We start from the raw sequence: 20,188 nt of genomic DNA, 5'->3' as shown, positions 1-20,188 counted from the left end.
ATTTGTGGGCAGTGAACCTACCTGTGACTTGTATTGTTATCATTTTGGATACATAGCTGTACTTCCGTTTGCTGACTTGTCCATCTTCAAATCGGAAGTGATAGGTTCCAGAATCTTGCTCCTTGGCGTCAGTTATCATCAGTGTGCAATCTCCATTATTTGGATTTCCCATCACCTGAAAATTTGGCTTTGTGCCAACAATTGACTTGTCACTGGAAGCTGCAAGTTCTTCACATATCGTCTTCCAGTGACCTCTAGAGCTGGCAAAGGATTTAATGTTATCGGCGGTAAATGTACAAGGAATGGTGACACAAAGACCCTTCTGAACAGTGACAGTCTGATCCACCTGAATAGAATAGCCATCTACTTTTTTAATGTCTAAGGGAAAAACATAAGAAGAAAAATGTTATAACAAACTCTCAACGAGAAAATGTATGTAAAGGCAAAACCTGAAAAAACCTGAGAAACGTTAAAACCCTGTACACACAGGCCAAATATCGGTCAGTATAGGCCGGGTTCAATAGAAACTGTCCAACATTTGGCCAGTGTGTACAGCAGCCAATCCGACAGAAACTGGCTAAAGTCCAGCTTCTATTGATAAGGCGTGACCGAAAAAAACATCTGCCGGTTGGCATCCAATGAGAGCTCTCAGCCATTGGTTGAGAGTGCTGATCGGTATGTTCTGGCAGGGCCGTCTTTAAAGCAGGGCAAAGAGTGCAGCTGCCCTGGGCCCTGTCATTGTTGTGGGGCCCAAAGCAGCTGCCTCATACTTGCCAACTATCCCAGTGTAAATTCCCTTGTCCCTTGAAGTTTTAGTCCCAATATATCAGTGTGAAGTGATGGTACTAATGCTGCCCAGCTTTGTCCTATTGTTGTGTACAAATAACTCACCTGCAGACCCCGTGTTTACATGTAAATAACCAGCATTCATATGTAAATAGTGGTGACATTACTAAGTAAATAGATGCGGCCGGCAGCATTGATATGTAAATAAAGGCAGCATTCATATGTGTATCATGCTCCCCTGCAGTGAGGAGATGATGTGTTGTAACCTCCAGCAACCAATCAGTGAGCAGTATTACTTTACAGTAATCTCTAGTAACCAATTAACAAGCAGAAATCATTTGCAGTAACCTCAAGCAACTAATCAGTGATCCGTAATGTGTGCTGTAACCTCTAGCTACCAATCAACATCCGCCTGGAAGAAAATCACCTGGCTTTTAGGAAAAAACTCAAGACCTTCCTCTTTTAGCAGATGATCAAAGCTCGCCACAGCGCCTAGAGGTGATTCAGTTCGCATTGTGCGCTATACAAGTATTTCATTCATTCATTCATTCAGTCAGTAAGCAGTAATGATATGCTGTAACCGCTGGTAACCAATCGCAATAGCTGCCTGATCTGATACAGTAAACTGATTTTAAGTCTAGCTGCTATTTATTGTATGTCTCATAGCAGGTGGAGAGCAAAACTGCATGTTGCAATGCAAAATTTTTGCCCAGGGTCCAATCAGTATTAAAGACGGCCCTGTGTTCTGGTGAGAGGGGGCAGCCCCCCCATCAGAACACAATAGCTTAGCATGGAGATAGATGTACTAAAATTGCATAGTTAGTATAGCGAGCTCCTCTCTAGCTCCTCCGTTTATTTTTTTGAATGAAAAAAAAAAAAAAAAATAGTGTGGACTTAGCTTTAGATCATCTCTCAAGATTGAATTGCAGCCTGTTCCCTTTTTAACTACCTACTACTAACAAGAGGGGATCCCGCCCACTGTCACTTGTCTATATGGCGGGGCGGGATCCCTTCTCGTTCTGGGACAACATCATACGATCTCTTTCTAATCTGCCACTTCCTATATCGCAGTGCTTCCTCCTCTTCGGTGAGCAGCCCCCGTTGCCTTCTGGGACATGTGCGTGTCCCAGAACACAACGGGGCCATTCACAAAGTGCCACAAGACTCACGCATGCGCAGTAGGAAATGGCTCCACTGCCTGTTTCCCTTGGTTAAGATGGCGGCACCGACAGCCGATCCGATGGACGGATTGGCCTGGGGGGGGGGGTCACATCGTAGACTCGCTGTACAGGTGAGTGCCCTTATTAAAAGTCAGCAGCTACAGTGTTTGTAGCTGCTGACTTAAAAAAAAAAAAAAAACATTTCGACTGGAACACCCCTTTAAGGAGGATTTTTGCCAGCAGAGAGTATTGGGGGGTGGGGGGTGTTGTGCTAGAAGAGGTGATATGATGAAGGGGGAAGGAGAATTGTGCTGGAATGGGACATTTTTTCTCGGGGGGGATTAGTGATAGGGGGGCAGGAAATTTAGAGGGTAGATTTGTGCTTGGAGGGAGTATTTGGAGTGGGGGGGGGGAAAGATGTGTACTTAGAAGTGAAATTTTAGTGGTAGAGGATTTGTGCTAGGAGGGGTGACTTTTTTGGGGGGAGGGGCATTTGTGTTGGGGGGGATTGGTAGGATGGGGGCCAGAAGTTTGTGCTGGGAGGGGGGATGGGGAAAGAGGATTTGTGTCAGCAGAGAGTATTGGGGGGGTGTTGTGCTAGAAGAGGTGATATGATGAAGGGGGAAGGAGAATTGTGCTGGAATGGGACATTTTTGCTTGGGGGGGATTAGTGATAGGGGGGCGGGGAATTTAGAGGGTAGATTTGTGCTTGGAGGGAGTATTTGGAGTGGGGGGGAAAGGATGTGTACTTAGAAGTGACATTTTAGTGGTAGAGGATTTGTGCTAGGGGGAGGGGCATTTGTGTTGGGGGGGTTTGGTAGGGTGGGGGCCAAAGATTTATGCTTAGGGGGTAAGCATTCAGATTAGTGCTCAATTTATTTTTATTTTGGGGGGGGGATTTTTGCTGACACATAATGCTCATACATTTTAATGGGGGGGGGGGGGCAGTTTAGCATGTTCAACCTGGGCTCTAGATGACCTTGTCCCAAGTCTGATTATTGGAGGAGAGCATCACAGCTAGAAAATGGACCACGCTGTATTCTCCTGCTTAGTGTGGTCAGTTTTTAACAGGAAATCAGAGGGACTGGCAGGAACACCAGGGAATTCACACAAAAGAAAGCAATATAAAGAGAACAGGAGACTTTCTCATACAAGTATACGGTACAGCAGGCACATATCAGGAATTGTAAATGCTGGGGTAACAAACGCTTTAAGTTACACTCACCTATTACCTTCACTTTTACTTGTGTATCATAATTATATTGAATTGTACTTTGTTGGCTCTCCTCAAATTTGAAGAGGTAAGTACCCTCATCTTCTTTCCTGGCGTCAGAGATTTTCAGGGTGCAGTCACCATTGTTGGGGTCTCCGATTGCATGAAAGTTCTGCTTTAGCCCTACTGACTTGTTGGTAGAAGCCACTATCTCAGACCCTTTCTTCCAATATCCTGTGGAGTTGAGGAATTTCTCTCTACCGTCAGCCATGAATTTACAAGGCACAATGGCACACATGGATTGCGGGACTGTCACCTCCTCGTTAACTTCCATTGAGTATTTATGGGATGTCACCGTCTCTGCAGGGAGGGAAAAATGAAATGTTATAGAAATTGAAATTCTTTAATCAAGGGTGCTATAATATTAATAATAGGTGGAGTCCGGTGGACAGAGATAGGCCTGCCTTCAAATATATGTCCGGAATATTCAAAAAGTGGAAACCGCCCGCCATATTTCCCAAATATTCTTGCCCACCATGAATTTTTGGCTGTTCTGAGCTACCTTTATGTTCCATCTCGTCCTGATACATTCTCAATAACATAAAATATAAAAATCCAGCAGGGATGGTGGGAGCCCCTCATAACTGTGTGAGGATAACATTTCATATGTACAACATCTAAGCTTCCTAAAGAACATCTTCTGTGTTTCTGCCCTTTTCCTTGGTGATATGTTATCATGCAGGGGTCGGTTCATAATACAATGCTGCTGAGAACAACACTCAATATATGAGCGTGTATTAGGAAAATGGTTACTGCTTTCCAGGGGATGGGGGGGAGTGGGAGTTTGGGGAAGAGGGATCTAGAAACATAAAGATGGGCTTTCATTTTGCCCTGTTATTTGACTGCAATGTTATTGTTTTTTTTTTTTATGGTGAAATTTCTCAAATATAAGGGAACTTTTGATTACATTTTGACAATGGGAACTCATCATTATAATGGAGTACAGTACATGTTTATAGTGTAAAAGATATTGCATGGGGAGAAGATTCCCACCCTAAAATCCCACCACACAATCCCAACCCATAATCCCAACATACAATTCCTACACACAATCCCACCACACAATCCCACCCCACAATCCCAACATACAATCCCACCCCATAATCCCAACATACAATTCCTACACACAATCCCACCACACAATTTCACCCTACTGTCCTACCTGAGAATCCCACCACACAATCCCTCCCTACTATCCAACCCAGCAATCTCACCCCTCAATCCCACCCCACAATCCCACCCAACAATACCACCCCTACAATACCACCCCTACAATCCCATGTTGAAATCCTGCCACACGATCCCACCCTACAATCCCCCCGCAAAATACCAACCCACAATCCCACCCTGCAGTCCCACCACACAATCCCATCCTACACTTGCACCCCACAATTCCACCACACTATTTCACCCCGCTATCCTACATGACAATCCCCCCAAAAAATACATCCCACTATCTTACCCAACAATCCCACCCCTCAATCCAACCTACAATCCCACTTTACAATCCCACTCCACTTTCCTACCCCTCAATCCTACCCATAAATGCCACCCCTACAATCCCACCCTAAAATTTTGTCACACAATCCCACCCAAAAAAAAACAAAACCCTACAATCACATCCTGAAGTCCCACTACACAATCCCACCCCACTCTTCCACTCTACAACCCCATCCAACAATACCACCCCTACAATCCCACCCTTGAATCCTGCCATACAATCCCATCCCAAAATCCCACCCTGCAGTTCCACCCCACAATTGTATGTGGGGGTGGAACTGTATGTATTAAGTGAGTATAAAGAGGAAGTTCATTTAGTCTTAAGAATTTTCCCTTCTGATTTTCGTATCACGTGTATGGGCCTTAAGAATCAACTCCAGACCTTTTACCTGCTTAATTGATGAAGAAATAATGAAGGAATAGCCCACACATGGCTGTAAAACAGCTTTTGATTAAATTGTCAAATTACCAATTACTATTCGTCCCTTGAAAAAGGGGGGGGGGGGTGACTGTTCTTAAGAGCTGTAATTCCTAAACCCTTCCTCTGATTTGGATGTACATACCCTCAAATTAAACCTGAGAGTGTGCACTTTCATCCCATATCCATTATATAACTATAGCTTGAACATGTTTTGGTAAATACTTGAAAAAACTAAAATTGTACCCGTGTCCAAATATATATGGACCTAAAGCTGGATACACACTATACACTTTTTAGCAGATTTTTGTCTTCAGATTTACCAAAACCATGTAGTGCAAGGGCCTGCCTGATTGCATACAAATTGATACTCTTAGCCCCTGTACACACGGTCGGAGATTTTGACAACCAAATCCGTCGGATCTTGTCCGAAACTGTTGCATACACACGTTGTCGAAAAATCCGATCATTCAGAACGTGATGACGTAATTTCGTTACGATGGGACTACATTCAGGCTAGTAGCCAATAGCTTTGATGTAGGAATTTGATCTGAGCATGCGTGGCACTTTGTCCGATCAAAATTCTCTACACATGATCGGAGTATGTCCGATCGAACCAGTTGGTCGGAAAATATTTCCAAGTTGGAAAATTGGGTCCGACGGATATTCCGACAGAATCAGTCCGATGCAGACCACACACAGTCGGATTATCCGACAACACGGTCCGATAGGACACATTCCGACTGATTCTCCGACCGTGTGTACAAGGGCTTAGGGTTTGACCTCATATTACATGGTTTTGGTAAATCTGAAGACATAAATCTGCAGAAAATCTAACAGTGTGTGTATGGGGTTTACCTGTACATGATAACTGTATCAGTTTCCATGAAAACTATATTCAAAGGGGAAATCTATAGTCATACCTTTTTTGATAATAATATAAATAAGAAAATAAATACTTATACTAATACAGTATTTAAGTAGTAAAATATCAATAAATCATAATGCAATCACAATAGATGCTAACGCTGATAAAAATTAAGTTCTCTAAAGCGCTGACATGTTTCTTACAGACCCTTAGAAATGCAGAAGAGAATGGTTGCCAGCCGTAGCCACATCCTGAAACTGAGAATAGACTGTGCAATGAGCGGGACCTGTGAACAATCACAAAACATGAGCAAAAGATGCATTTACAATTATTTTTAAATCAAACTTGTGTTTTAGGACAGTATAAACTTAAAGTAGATTTCAGCTCAATTAATTAAATTGCAGGTACATTTTAAAATGTTACTGTAATGTCAAAACATATATTCAGTCTTTTTAAATCTGCATCTTTCGTTAGAATAATACCTGGTGGTGTTGCCATAAAAGTGCTTATTCAGGGGTGTCCCTTTATAGGCAAACAACTGTCTCCCCAGGGCCAGTGCTTCCACTAGGCATTCTAGGCAGCTGCCTAGGGCACCCTGCTGCCTAGGGCGCCCTGCCACTGGCATCCTGGCATTCATACTCTTTTCTCTCTGTGTGTCCTGACTCCTGAATGAATGGAAGCAACCAATCGTTCATTGATGGGCACTGGTAGGCTGCATTTGATGGGTGCTGGTGAGGCTGCATTTGATGGGCGCTGATGAGGCTGCATTTGATGGGCGCTGGTGAGGCTGCATTTGATGGGTGCTGATGAGGCTGCATTTGATGGGCGCTGGTGAGGCTACATTGATGGGTGCTGGTAGGCTGCATTGATGGGTGCTGGTGAGGCTGGATTTGATGGGCGCTGGTGAGGCTGCATTTGATGGGTGCTGATGAGGCTGCATTTGATGGGCGCTGGTGAGGCTACATTGATGGGTGCTGGTAGGCTGCATTGATGGGTGCTGGTGAGGCTGCATTTGATGGGCGCTGGTAAGGCTGCATTTGATGGGTGCTGGTGAGGCTACATTGATGGGTGCTGGTAGGCTGCTTTGATGGGTGCTGGTGAGGCTGCTTTTGATGGGCACTGGTGAGGCTGTATTGATGGCTGCGGGTGAGGCTGCATTTGATGGGTGCTGGTGAGGCTGAATTTGATGGGCGCTGGTGAGGCTACATTGATGGGTGCTGGTAGGTTGCACTGATGGGCGCTTGTGACGCTGCATTTGATGGGTGCTTCATTAAAAAGATGGGGTTTACAGGGGCAGGGGAAAGGGGGTGGAGCCATGGGGATGGAAAAATTAGGGTTCGCCTAGGGTGTCAAAAATCCTTGCACCAGCCCTGTGTCTCCCAATTATACTTCTGAATTGTTGCCATGATTCAGGGCTATCTTTCTTATGGGGTAGTAAAGGGAGGTCAGAAAAACAGACTTTTAATTATGGGCTCACCTCCTCAGAGCTTCAGAATTGTCTCAGGGAAACTATATAAACGTGAGCCATCTATTTTCCCCCTAGCTCCAGGCCATCCCCCATGGGTAGGTACTCATCAAGATACTGTAACGAGGTCCAAGGATCATGGCTCATTTTAGGAGAAGGGAAACCCAATTAATCCATAACCCCAATGTATCAGACACACTACACTGTCTCTAAAAAGAGTACATTCACCTCATGTTATTTATTTTTTGTAGAACACATATAACTTGGGGCATCTACATACTTCAGTTCAGGACTATCTGAGATAATTTCCCTATACTCAGGACTATCCTCTACCTTCTGATCCATTGGAAGGGGAATCCCAACACCATGGCCTTCTGAGTAGTCCAGCTGGAGCTTTCCATGTCCTGAATATCGCAAACTCTTAGCCCTTGTACACACGGTCGGACATTCCAACAACAAAATCCGTAGGATTTTGTCCGACGGATTTTGTCCGAAACCGGTGTTGCATACACACGTTCGGACAAAGTTGTCGGAAAATCCGATCGTACGTAACGTGATGACGTTATTTCGTTACGACGGGACTACGTTCAGGCTAGTAGCCAATAGCTTTGGTCTAGGAATTTGATCTGAGCATGCGTGGCACTTTGTACGAACGGAATTCTCTACACACAATCGGACATGTTGTCGGAAAGTTTTATAGCCCAGCTCTAAAACTTTGTCCGTCGGATATTCCGACAGAAACAGTCCGGTGGAGCCCACACACAGTCGGATTATGCGACAACACGGTCCTATCGGACATTTTCCGTCGGAATGTCCGACCGTGTGTACAAGGGCTTAGAGCCATCACAGTGGACACCAACATGGTGACCCACACCCTTGCCCTCCAAGAACATCATGGGCTATTAATGTGACAAAGTCAGACTAGTTTACACCACTTTCAGAGTTCATATCATTACTTCTTTTTATGTGGGATCTTTCAAGAGGGACTCCCATTCCCAATAATGAATATCCCAGCTGGAATGCAGTTGCATAAATAACCAATCATTAATTATGTTCAATAAGGATGTACAGTACTGTGGAAAACTTTTAGGCAAGTGTGAAGAAATGCTGGAAAGTAAGAATGCTTTCAAAAATATATTTCTTAACTGTTTACTTTTGTCAATTTATTAAATGAAAAGTGAGTGAACAGAAGAAAAATCTAAAGCAAATCAATATTTGGTGTGACTATTTTTTGGCTTCAAACTAGCATGAATTCTTCTAGGTACACTTGCACAGATTTTGGAGAAACTCAGTAGGTAGGTTGTTCCAAACATTTTGGAGAACTAACCATAGAACTTCTGTGGATGTTGGCTACCTTAAATCCTTCTGTCTCTTCATCTTCTCTTCTGTCATCCCAGACAGACTCCATGATGTTGAGATCAGGGCTCTATGGGGGCTTAACCATCACTTCCAGGACTCATTGTTCTTCTTTGCACTGAAGATAGTTATTACCGTATTTATCGGCGTATAACACACACTTTTTCCCCCTTAAAATCGGGGGAAAGTCGTGGGTGCGTGTTATACTGTCTATGAGTGTAAAATACTGAGCGCCGCCGAAAAAGGCAGAGCGTCGCCGAAACAGACCGAGCGCCGCCGAAAAAGACCGAGCCGACTGCTCGGCTCCGCTCGTAGTCCCGCCTCCCTGCTGTTTCTGGAGCGAGCGCTGCCGAAAAAGACCGAGCCGACTGTACTGTGTACTCGGCTCGGCTTGCGGTCCCGCCCATACTGGCTCGGTCTTTTTCGGCAAGGCTCGCTCCAGAAACAGCAGGGAGGCGGGACTACGAGCGGAGCCGAGCAGACAGCTCGGTCTTTTTCGGCGGCGCTTGGTCTTTTTCGGCGGCGCTCACTCGGTCTGTCTTGGTGGTGGGATATTTAAACATGGGCAAGGCTGCAAACGGCGCAGGGCAAGCTGCAAATGACACTCTGCAAGGCTGCAAACAGTGCTGGGCAAGCTGCAAATGACACTGATCATTCTGCAATGATGGACAAGGCTGCAGATGCACACTGAAAAGGCTGCATTGACGGGCATTTAAATGTAAGCTTTTTTTTCCTTAAAATGCCCCCCTAAACTTGGGGTGCGTGTTATACGCCGGTGCGTGTTATACCCCGATAAATACGGTAATTACATTGGCTGTATGTTTGGGGTTATTGCCCTGCTGCAGATTAATTGTGGGGCCAATCACATGCCTCCCTGATGGTATGGCATGATGGAAAAATATTTGCCTGCATTTCTCAGCTTTGAGGATAGCATTGATTGGGCAACGTTGAAGACAGCAGACGCAGTGGTCAGCAAAGAAAACTTAATGCAGCAGATGAAAGACACATCATGCTAACTTTACTTTGGCATTGGAAGATGTTCAGCAGTGCCATTAGCACAGAAATGGTAGAAACCCGAGGTAACTGGAGAAGTCTGGCCAGAAATGGTCTTCAAGAACTGCAGCCAAAAACCCTACTTCTGATGTGGAAACAAGGCCACCGACTCAACTATGCATAGGAACATAAGAACTGGGGTGCAGAAAACTGGCAGCAGGTGCTCTGGATTGTTGAGTCAAAATTTGAAATATTTGGCTGTAGGTGAAGTATGGTGAAGGTTTGTTGGTGAAGGGCTGCAGAGATGTACACTAACGAGTGTCTGTAGGCAACTATGAAGCATGGTGGAGGTTTGTTGCAAGTTTAGAGCTGCATTTTTGCAAATTAAAGCCTCATACACATGATCGGACTTTGTACAAACTTTCCCGTGAATTTCTGTACAAAGGGCGTTGCCCGAGAACTTGTTAAGCATAAACACAATCGGACTTTTTCAGCCAACTTTCACCAAATCACGTGCTTTTTTTTTGCTCTTTACCGCCAACTTTGTTCAACTTCTGTATTGTTGTCTGATCTTTTGCATTGGTTTTGAGCATGCGTGTTTGTAAAGTCCGATGGTTTTCTGTACACGCGATCGGACTTTGCTCCATCGGACTTATGTTGTCTAAAAGTTTGTCTGTTAGCACAGCCAACATTTGTCCGATAAAAAACGGAAAAAGTTTGTCCGATGGAGCGTACACACGGTCGGATGTTGCCTTAAAACAGCTCATTTGCATGTTTGTTGTCAAAAAGTCAGATCGGGTGTACGGGCCTTTAGTTTGAGATTTGGTCAGGATCAGTGGTGTCCTCAATGCTGAGAAATACAGACTGATATTTATCCATCATGCCATACCATCAGGGAGATTGTCCCCAAACCTATTCTGCAGCAGGATAATGACCCCAAACATGCAGCCAATGTCATTGAGAACTCTCTTCAGTTTAACCACTTCGCGCCCAGGCCAATTTTGACAGTTCTCTTCTACATGTAAAATTCATAATTTTTTTGCTAGAAAATTACATAGAACCCCCAAACATTATATATGTTTTTTTTAGCAAAGACCCTAGAGAATACAATGGCGGCCGTTGCAACTTTTTATCTCGCACGATATTTGCGCAGCAATTTTTCAAACGCGTTTTTTTTCAGAAAAAAAAAAGTTTCATGCTTTAAAAAAAAGTAAAGTAAAGTTAGCCCAATTTTTTTGCATAATGTGAAAGATGAAGATACGCCGAGTAAATATATACCCAACATGTCACGCTTCAGAATTGCACGAGCCCGTGGAATGGGGCCAAACTTTGGTATTTAAAAATCCCCATAGGCGACGCTTTAAATTTTTTTACTGGTTACATGTTTTGAGTTACAGAGGAGGGCTAGAATTATTGCTCTTGCTCTAACGTTCGCGACGATACCTCACATGTGTGGTTTGAACATCGTTTTCATATGTGGGTGGGACTTACGTATGCGTTCGCTTCTGCGTACGAGCTCACGGGGACAGGGGCGCTTTAAATTTATTTATTTTTTTATTGTTAATTTTACATTTATTTTTTTAGTTTGACACTTTAAAAAAAAAAAAAAATTACTTTTATTCCTATTAGAAGGAATGTAAACATCCCTTGTAATAGGAATATGGCACGATCGGACCTATTTACAGTGAGATATGGGGTCAATAAGACCCCACATCTCACCTCTAGGCTGGGAAGCCTAAAATTATAAAAAACAATCACGGCTTCCCAGCCGAAGCCGCGCCGTTAATTGAATGCAGAGGCCAGGCATCGACGTCATAACATCGCACCCGGCATTCAAACGATCATAGAGACTCTAGAAATCTCTATGATCACAATCTGGGGGCCGGCGAATCCTGTGTCCGACTCACTGATGGAAGCGGTGAGTCGGTACAAGCACCGGAGGGCGGGGGGGGGCGTCCCCTCCCGCCGCACGTAAGAACGATCAAGTGGTGGAACAGCCGCTATGATCATTCTTATGGTTCAGAGAATCGCCGGCTGAAAATGCTGATATCTGAATGATGTCTGTAGCCTCAGGCATCATTCAGATATTCCCTCGGAAAGTCAAGGACGTTCCAGGACGTACCTTGGGCGCCAAGTGGTTAAAGAAGAACAGGGAGTCCTAGAAGAGATGGTTTGGCCCCCACAGAGCTCTGATCCCAAAATCATGGAGTCTGTCTGGGAAGACATGAAGAGACAAAGCATTTGAGGCATCCTACATCCACAGAAGATCTGTGGTTAGTTCTCCAATATGTTTGGGACAACCTACCTGCAGAGTTTCTGCCATCATTGTACATTGTCTGTCTGTAGTGAAATACCGTTGTTATAGCAGCAAATAGCTACCATAACCCAGGTATCCTCTTCAACAGCAGGCAGTCCGCTTTCAGATAAAAGTGGTCTTTGCGGTGGATTCGCCGCAAGTTCACTTTTATCAGAGTTGTCGGTAGCGGCGAAGACAATTGCGTCCTTCCCTCTGACAGGCCTGGAGCCGAGTGAGGGAAAGATGGCCCCCATTCCAGCTCCATAACATTGGATGGCGGAAGCGACATCAAACGTCACTTCCACCCAATGGTCTTAAAGGGGGAAAAAAAATTTGTAAAAAAAAAGAAATGTATTGCATTTTAGTGTAAATGTAAGATCTGAGGTCTTTGTGACCCCCAGAGCTCACATTTAAGAGGTCCTGTCGTGCTTTTTTTTCTATTACAAGGGATGTTTACGTTCCTTGTAATAGGAATAAAGGTGACCCAAAAAAAATTTGTAAAAAAAAAAAAAAAAAAGTTAAATAAATAATATAAAAAAAATAAATGAAAGTGCCCTGTCCGCCGAGTTTGCAGGCAGAAGAAAAACCCATAAGTAAGTCGCACCCGCATATGAAAACGGTGTTCAAACCACACATGTCAGCAGGGCCGGATTAAGAGCATCATGGGCCTGGTGCTGAGGATTTTGGAGGGCTGTTTTTATGGTTAATAAATAAAATTAAAACGCAAACAAATTTTTATTTTAAAAAATTAGGTATTTTTTAACAAACTGCTCATTCACAGTATGTGTAAGAGAACCCGTGCGAATGAGCCCAAATTTTCTGTATATTTTTTTTCATTTGTTGCAATCTTTTATTGTTTACATTCTTATTTTTTTTTTTTATGTTTTGTTTTTTACAATTTAACTTTTTTATTATTTTTTTTCCAGTGGAGGACAGTAGTTTTTGTTTTGTTTTGTTTTATTTCATTTTTTTATCATTTATTTTTTACAATTTATTTCTTTTTAATTTATTTTTTTCAAAATGCATTTGGGGCTGGGTTTTAAGCAGTGGACAGCATCAGTAAGGCAATGGCAGTGCCCGAATGGTCAGTCCAACCCTGCTGGGCCTATACTAAAGGTAGGGGCCCAGAGCTGAAGCTCCAATAGCCCCTCCGTTAATCTGGCCCTGCAAGTGAGGTATCGTTGCGATCATTAGAGCAAGAGCAATAATTCCCGTGCTAGACCTCCTCTGTAACTCAAAACCTGTAGAAATTTTTAAAACGTCGTCTATGGAGATTTTTTAAGGGTCAAAGTTTGTGACCATTCCAAGAGCGGACAAAATTTGGAAGCGTGACATGTTGGGTATCAAAAATATAAAAAAAGGTATAATCCGCGCAAAGGAAAAAAAAAACACACACAAATCAACAACTAACCTTCAAAGAGAGCTGCTGCCCCTACAAATATACTATCACCTAAGTGAAGTACACATAGGATAAAGAAAAACGAGGTGTAGGTATGGAGCTGTTCCAATTATGGTTATATAGATAATAAATGACACTGTGTTACACCCTCTGAAGAATCCAATACTTAGGGAGAAAAAACACAGAACAGAGTAGTGTTGACTGATAGTCTGAAATGACAGAGTGTGACACCCTATTAATGAAAATATATTATAGCTCCAATTCAATATATTCCTGCACAATGTGTTACACCCTCTGCCTGGTGCCTACACTCCTCCAAAGAAATAAAAAATAGTCTACAAATATATGGTACTCAATGTTAAACCAAGGTTATGGAGGCTTCTATATTGTGCCTACTACATAGGGAGGCTATTGGAAGAGCTATCCAAAAAAAAAACGGGAAAATTAACACTGGTGTGTTAGACCCTCGGTGCAGTAGTAATTAAACCCACGGTTCTCTAATGGATGTGCGCAATTAGTGTTTTTATTATACCTTCTAAGGTGTGGTAATGTGATTTACTAAAGTGTAAACATTTCTTTACAATGGGTTATCCACTTTATCAAATAGTAATTATGTGTTGCGCCCTCTTAAAGAAGTGAGAGAAATAAATAAAATATATGTGAAAAAATATGTGTATGGGTAAAAGTATGACAATGGTGCTGGTAGAATATGAGTGAATCCGTGTATATATTCCAATATCCTCCCTATGTAGTAGGCACAATATAGAAGCCTCCATAACCTTGGTTTAACATTGAGTACCATATATCTGTAGACTCTTTTTTTTATTTATTTGGAGGAGTGTAGGCACCAGGCAGAGGGTTTAACACACTGTGCAGGAATATATTGAATTGGAGCTATATATATATTTTCATTAATATGGTGACTATCAGTCAACACTGCTCTGTTCTGTGTTTTTTCTCCCTAAGTATTGGATTCTGCAGAGGGTGTAACACAGTGTAATTTATTATCTATATAACCATAATTGGAACAGCGCCATACCTACACCTCGTTTTTCTTTATGTTGGGTATTAATTTACTTGGCACAGCATTTTCTTTAGCAATATAAAAAAAAATTGGGCTAACTTTACTGTTGTCTTATTTTTTTATTTAACCACTTGCTTGCTGGGCACTTAAACCCCCCTCTTGCCCAGACCAATTTTCAGCTTTCAGCGCTGATGCAGTTTGAATGACAATTGCGCGGGCATACAACACTGTACCCAAATGAAACTTTTATCATTTTTTTCCCACAAATAGAGCTTTCTTTTGGTGGTATTTATTTACAGCTGGGAGTTTTATTTTTTGCTAAACAAACAAAAAAAGATGCAAAAAAAAAAAAATCATGTTTAATAGTTTGTTATAAAATTTTGCAAACAGGTCATTTTTCTCCTTCATTGAAGTGCGCTGATGAGGCGGCACTGATAGGCTGCACTGGTGGGCACTGATAGGCATAGTTAAGGCGGCACTAATAGGCACAGATAAGGTGGCACTGATAGGCACAGATAAGGCAGTACTGATGGGCACAGATAAGGCAGTACTGATGGGCACAGATAAGGTGGCACTGATGGGCAAAGATGGGCACAGATAAGATGGCACGGATGGGTGGCACAGATGGGTGGCACTAAGGGGCACTGATAGGTACCACTGATAGATGGGACTGATGGCCACTGATAGGTGGCACTGATAGGTGGCTCTGATAGGTGGCACTGCTGGGCACTGATGGGCAGCACTGATGGGCACTGGTAGATGACACTGATGGGCACGGATATGTGGCACTGGGGTGCAGCACCGTTGTTGAGGCAGATTGTGGGCACTGATGGGTGGCACTGTGGGCACTGATGGGTGGCACTGTGGGCACTGATGTGTGGCACTGTGGGCACTGCTGGGTGGCACTGTGGGCACTGATGGGTGGCACTGATGGGGGCACTTTTTTATTACTGAGGTGGCACTGGCAGGGGGCAGGTGGGCACTGGTAAGCTGGCTGATGTCCCGATCACGGCCGCCGGTGATCGGCTCTTTTTTTTTCTCCTCGCGCTGTCAGCGCGAGGAGGAAAAATAGCCGATTACCGACTCCGTTGTATCACATGATCAGCTGTCATTGGCTGACAGCTGATCACGTGGTAAGGGGTCGGGATCGAGTCTCATAGACTCGCCGATCACAGAGCGCGCCGTCAATAGACGTAGTCCCGGCAAAGGAGGTCCGCGCTGTAGCCATCATTTGGCTATAGCGCGGATCTCTAGTGGTTAAAAAAAGTGTATTTTTTTCAAAAAAAATTTGCACTTGTAAGACCGCTGCGCAAATATGGTGTGACATAAAGTATTGCAATGGCCGCCATTTTATTCTCTAGGGCGGTGATTCTCAACCAGGTTTCCGTGGAACCCTAGGGTTCCTCCAGAGGTTGCTAGGGGTCCCTTCAGCATTGGGCAATTTCTGCCTCTCAGATAAGTTCTCAGCGACACCATTGATCTTTTTAACTATCTGTAAGGAGATAATTCTTCCCAATGACCACAAGTGTAAGGACCATTCTTCCCACTGACCATCACACTAATGTATCATGAGTTGTAGATTTCTAATTTTTATCAGGGGTTCCCTGTTGTGGTCGGTGAACTATTTCAAGGGTTCCTCCGTGTTGAAAAGGTTGAGAAAGGCTGCTCTAGGGTGTCTGAAATAATAGTAATTTTCTAGCAAAAAAACCCCAAAAAAAATGATTTTAACATCAAGTCTGAAAAATGGGCCTTAAGTAGGTAAACTATGCGTTGCTGGAAGAAACTGGTGCCCATCTAAGAAAGGTGCTCCATGCTGGAGAAAACTATGCCAGGGCAGCGTTGCTCCCCCTAAGGGGCAGAACAAGTTCCAGAAGAATCACTTGGTTACTGATTTAGTCTTCTTCCAAAGTGAAAAGGGTTCCTCCTCCCAAGTCCTCTCCTGTTTTTAAACATAATTTTTAATTGTATAAAAAGAAACAAGGAGGGTAATGTAATTTGTCAGCAATTAAAAACAGTTTATTTTCATATGTAAATGTACGTCAGTGCTAAAAAAATAAAAATAAAACACCGCTCTGACCGAATGATTTTCAGGGCAGTTTTTCCCCCCCCGCTATTTATCTGTCAATTACCCTAGAGAGCGGGCCATTTTGATTTGACAGATTTGGCTCCCACTGACTTCAATAGGGTTCAGCATCCAAACTAGTTTGAGGTTTACTGAACACTGTACGAATCAAGCCAAGGGCAGTTTGGCTTATCCCGAATGGCAACATAGTTCAAAAGTTCAAGTTTAATAACTGCTGTTTCTTCAATTATACTGTGATGTAATGGATGTATCCATGTAGATTAGTAAAGTTATTGAAAGGTCCACCTTAATATTATGCACACTCGTTTTTACTAAAAAAATAAGTATCAATTTACTTATCATTTAAATAATGTTTGGCTATTTCATGATGCAATATATTTAAATTGGCACTCACAGTTCCCATTAGTTGAGCAGTCAACACTTCCTTCTGCTTCTTCAAATCTTGAACTGTAAGTATTGAGCAAGCTTATTTGAAGTTCAGGTTTTAGAAGTTATGACTCATGCGTGTTCTTTTAATATAATTTGTGAAAATTATTCATTTCCTGTCTTACATGAAGTTCCCTATATCATGTCTTTGAGTTTCATTTGATTTGTGGTAACTTTGGGGGGGTATTCTTAATGTGAAAACTTAAAAACTAAATATGGGTGTACCTTGGTATAAAAGGTGGACTTGGCCTTTAGGCCCGGTTCACACTGGTGCAACATACACCCTGACTTTAAAGAGGAGCTGCACAGAAAAAAAAAATATTAAAAGCCAGCAGCTACTAATATTGCAGCTGCTGACTTTTAATAAAATCACACTTACCTGTCCCAGGGTCCAGCGATGTCGGCGGCAGGTGACGAGTGATCGCTCGTCTCGCTGCTGCCACCGCCGCCATCCTCTGTCAGGGAATCGGGAAGTGAAGCATGACGGCTTCACTGCCCGGTTCCCTACTGCGCATGCGCGAGTCGCGCTGCGCGTCTCTTATGGTCCCCCGCTGTGTCTCTGGGAACTGTGTGTTTCCCAGAACACAACGGGGGGGCGGGGCGTCTGCGGGGGTCTGCGGCGGTCTGGCCGGGAAGTGGGTGCAGTTATCTGGATTATCCAGGTAACTGCACCCCCCTCCCCCCTGAAAGGTGCTGATTGTGGCACCGGAGGGGGGGAGGGATCAGATTAGCGGAACTTCCCCTTTAGGGTGAAGAACCGCTTTAAGAGCACATGTAGCATGACGTGTATAGTTCCATATGAGAGCCATCTTAATCGCTTCAGCTCCACAACACATAGCCTGTGTGTTCTTTCCAGATTCTTCTCCCTCTGTGCTTCCCCTGGTTCCGCTTCCGGTGACGCCATCGCCTGTGTTCCACTCCGGACCTGGCTGACTTCCTGGTGGCTGCAGGAAAGACTGCAAATCTTGTCTCTAATGACTGCCAACCTGTGGAACAAGATGGACCAGAGACCGGACCGCACCTTGTGCTACAGTAAAAGGCACAGATGAGCCCAATTTTATTCTTCTTCCTGTAAGTACATTATTTGCTGTGCTAGTAAAACCTACTTAACCTATTGCACTTAGGTGGTGCTTCCTTCTTGTTCCATTGCCTTCCTACTTACAGAGCTGTCTTCTCTCTGAGGATAGCTGCCGCCCACCACCATTCCTTTTTAGGACTTGCCATTTGTCCATTATATCCTTTGGAATGATGAACTGTGACTGCTTTTACAGACATTGCCTGTTGCATGTATAGAGGTACACTTATATTTGCGCTCATAGTTTTCTTTTTTCTTTGTAGCCCCAGAAGTTTTGGCTACTGAATGACCGGGCCATTTTTTGCGATTCGGCACTGCGTCACTTTAACTGAGAATTGCGCGGTTGTGCGGCACTGTAACCAAACAGATTTGATGTCCTTTTTTTTCCACAAATAGAGCTTTCTTATAGTGGTATTTGATTCTCTCAATGACGTCAAATGACGGGCTCTTGATGACGTCAGCACGACGAAATCGGTAGGCGTGGCTATAGAGAAGTGACCTCTTTCGAATACACCGCAGCAGCTGGTGGTGTGAGGATTTCTTATAGTGAATCTTGCTCTGATAAGATGTGAGTAGTTCTCTGTTTTCAATAAAACTTTCTTAAACACATACTACGCTATGGATTATCCTCCTTTTTACATGTAACGTTTAAATGAGAATCTAAACTGTGGATGGATGAATAACCAAATTCCCAGGGAGATGCCAGAGAGCGACACAGGGGCTATACACTGTGAAGGCGGTTTTCCCCCAGTAGGGGTAAAGATCTGGTGAGCGCAATATAATTCATTTTCACCAAAGCGCACCGGGGATTTTCTTTCGATATTTGCACGAGGCACCATTTGGATTATGAACTGTTTAATATATTACAAAGGACTTGTCAGCATTTTATGTTTATAGGATAATATTGCATTTATTTATTTAATTCAGTATTTTTCACTAGGTGTATATCACCAATTTTCTTTTTTTTTGCTTCACAACCTTTATTGGTATGGATGTATAACTGTTTAACCAATTGCACGGATTATGAATACGTTTATTAATTAATAGAGCGACACACATTTTATTTAAGGGTATAGCGCCAATTCTACCTGACTTTTTTTCACATGATTCTCTCTGCGGTTTTTATTTTTTGCGCTATAAACAAAAAAAAAAAAACGACAGTTTTGAAAAAAACACAATATTTTGTACTTTTTGCTATAATAAATATCCCCATTTTTTTATTTTATTTTTTTAAAGCTAATTTTTTTCTCAGTTTAGGCCGATATGTATTCTTTTACATATTTTTGGTAAAAAAAACAAATCACAATAAGAGTATATTGATTGGTTTGTGCAAAAGTTATAGCGTCTACAAAATGGGGGATAGATTTATAGCATTTTTATTATTATTTTTTTATTTTTTACTAGTAATGGCGGCGTTCTGCGATTTTTTTACAACTCTAATCCAACTTCAGTGATATTGAATGGGCTTAAAACGGATCAAAGTCGGACCAAAGTAGTGCAGGAAACTTTTCTAAAAAGGTCAGACTGACTTGTGTTGGACCAGTTAAGATGGCTCTCATAGGGAACCATTGATTTGTAAATGTCGTGCAACATGTGCTCCCAAAGTCAGAGCGTATGTCACACCAGTGTGAACCGGATCTTCATTCCAAATAAAAATGTAAAAAATATCAGCTAAATAAATTTCAGGTGGCTCAAAACAAAGTTTTGCAATTGATTTCTTTAGTAAGCAGCCACAGCGTGCATAGAATAGCCTGTTTCTTACCAACATGTTGCTGGAAATGTGTTAGCCCTTGTACACACGGTCGGAGAATCCGTCGGAATGTGTCCTATCGGACCGTGTTGTCGGATAATCCGACTGTGTGTGGTATGCATCGGACTGATTCCGTTGGAATATCCGTTGGACCCAATTTTCCAACATGTTGGAAATATTTCCCGACCAACTGGGCCGATCGGACATACTCCGATCATGTGTAGAGAATTTTGATCGGACCAAGTGCCACGCATGCTCAGATCAAATTCCTACATCAAAGCTATTGGCTACTAGCCTGAATGTAGTCCCATCGTAA

General features: G+C 43.0%; 1 protein-coding gene across 1 annotated transcript in view; it reads right to left on the bottom strand.

Annotated features, from left to right (window-relative positions):
• The window catches only part of LOC143933375 (uncharacterized), an 85,655-nt gene extending 73,513 nt beyond the window's left edge, over positions 1-12,142 (bottom strand). The window contains exons 1-4 of the mRNA XM_077456243.1: positions 12,125-12,142; positions 6,213-6,291; positions 3,172-3,519; positions 22-378 (exon numbers count right to left, since the gene is read on the bottom strand). Of these exons, the coding sequence (XP_077312369.1) occupies positions 22-378; positions 3,172-3,519; positions 6,213-6,291; positions 12,125-12,142 (802 nt within the window). The remainder of the gene's footprint in view (positions 1-21; positions 379-3,171; positions 3,520-6,212; positions 6,292-12,124) is intronic.
• Positions 12,143-20,188: the final 8,046 nt, after the last annotated feature.

Source organism: Lithobates pipiens, unplaced genomic scaffold (genome assembly GCF_037356315.1).
Source record: "Lithobates pipiens isolate NorthernLeopardFrog02 unplaced genomic scaffold, aLitPip1_a1.2 Scaffold_27, whole genome shotgun sequence".
NCBI classification, from domain to species: domain Eukaryota; kingdom Metazoa; phylum Chordata; class Amphibia; order Anura; family Ranidae; genus Lithobates; species Lithobates pipiens.
This window is presented reverse-complemented; position numbering and strand designations above follow the sequence as displayed.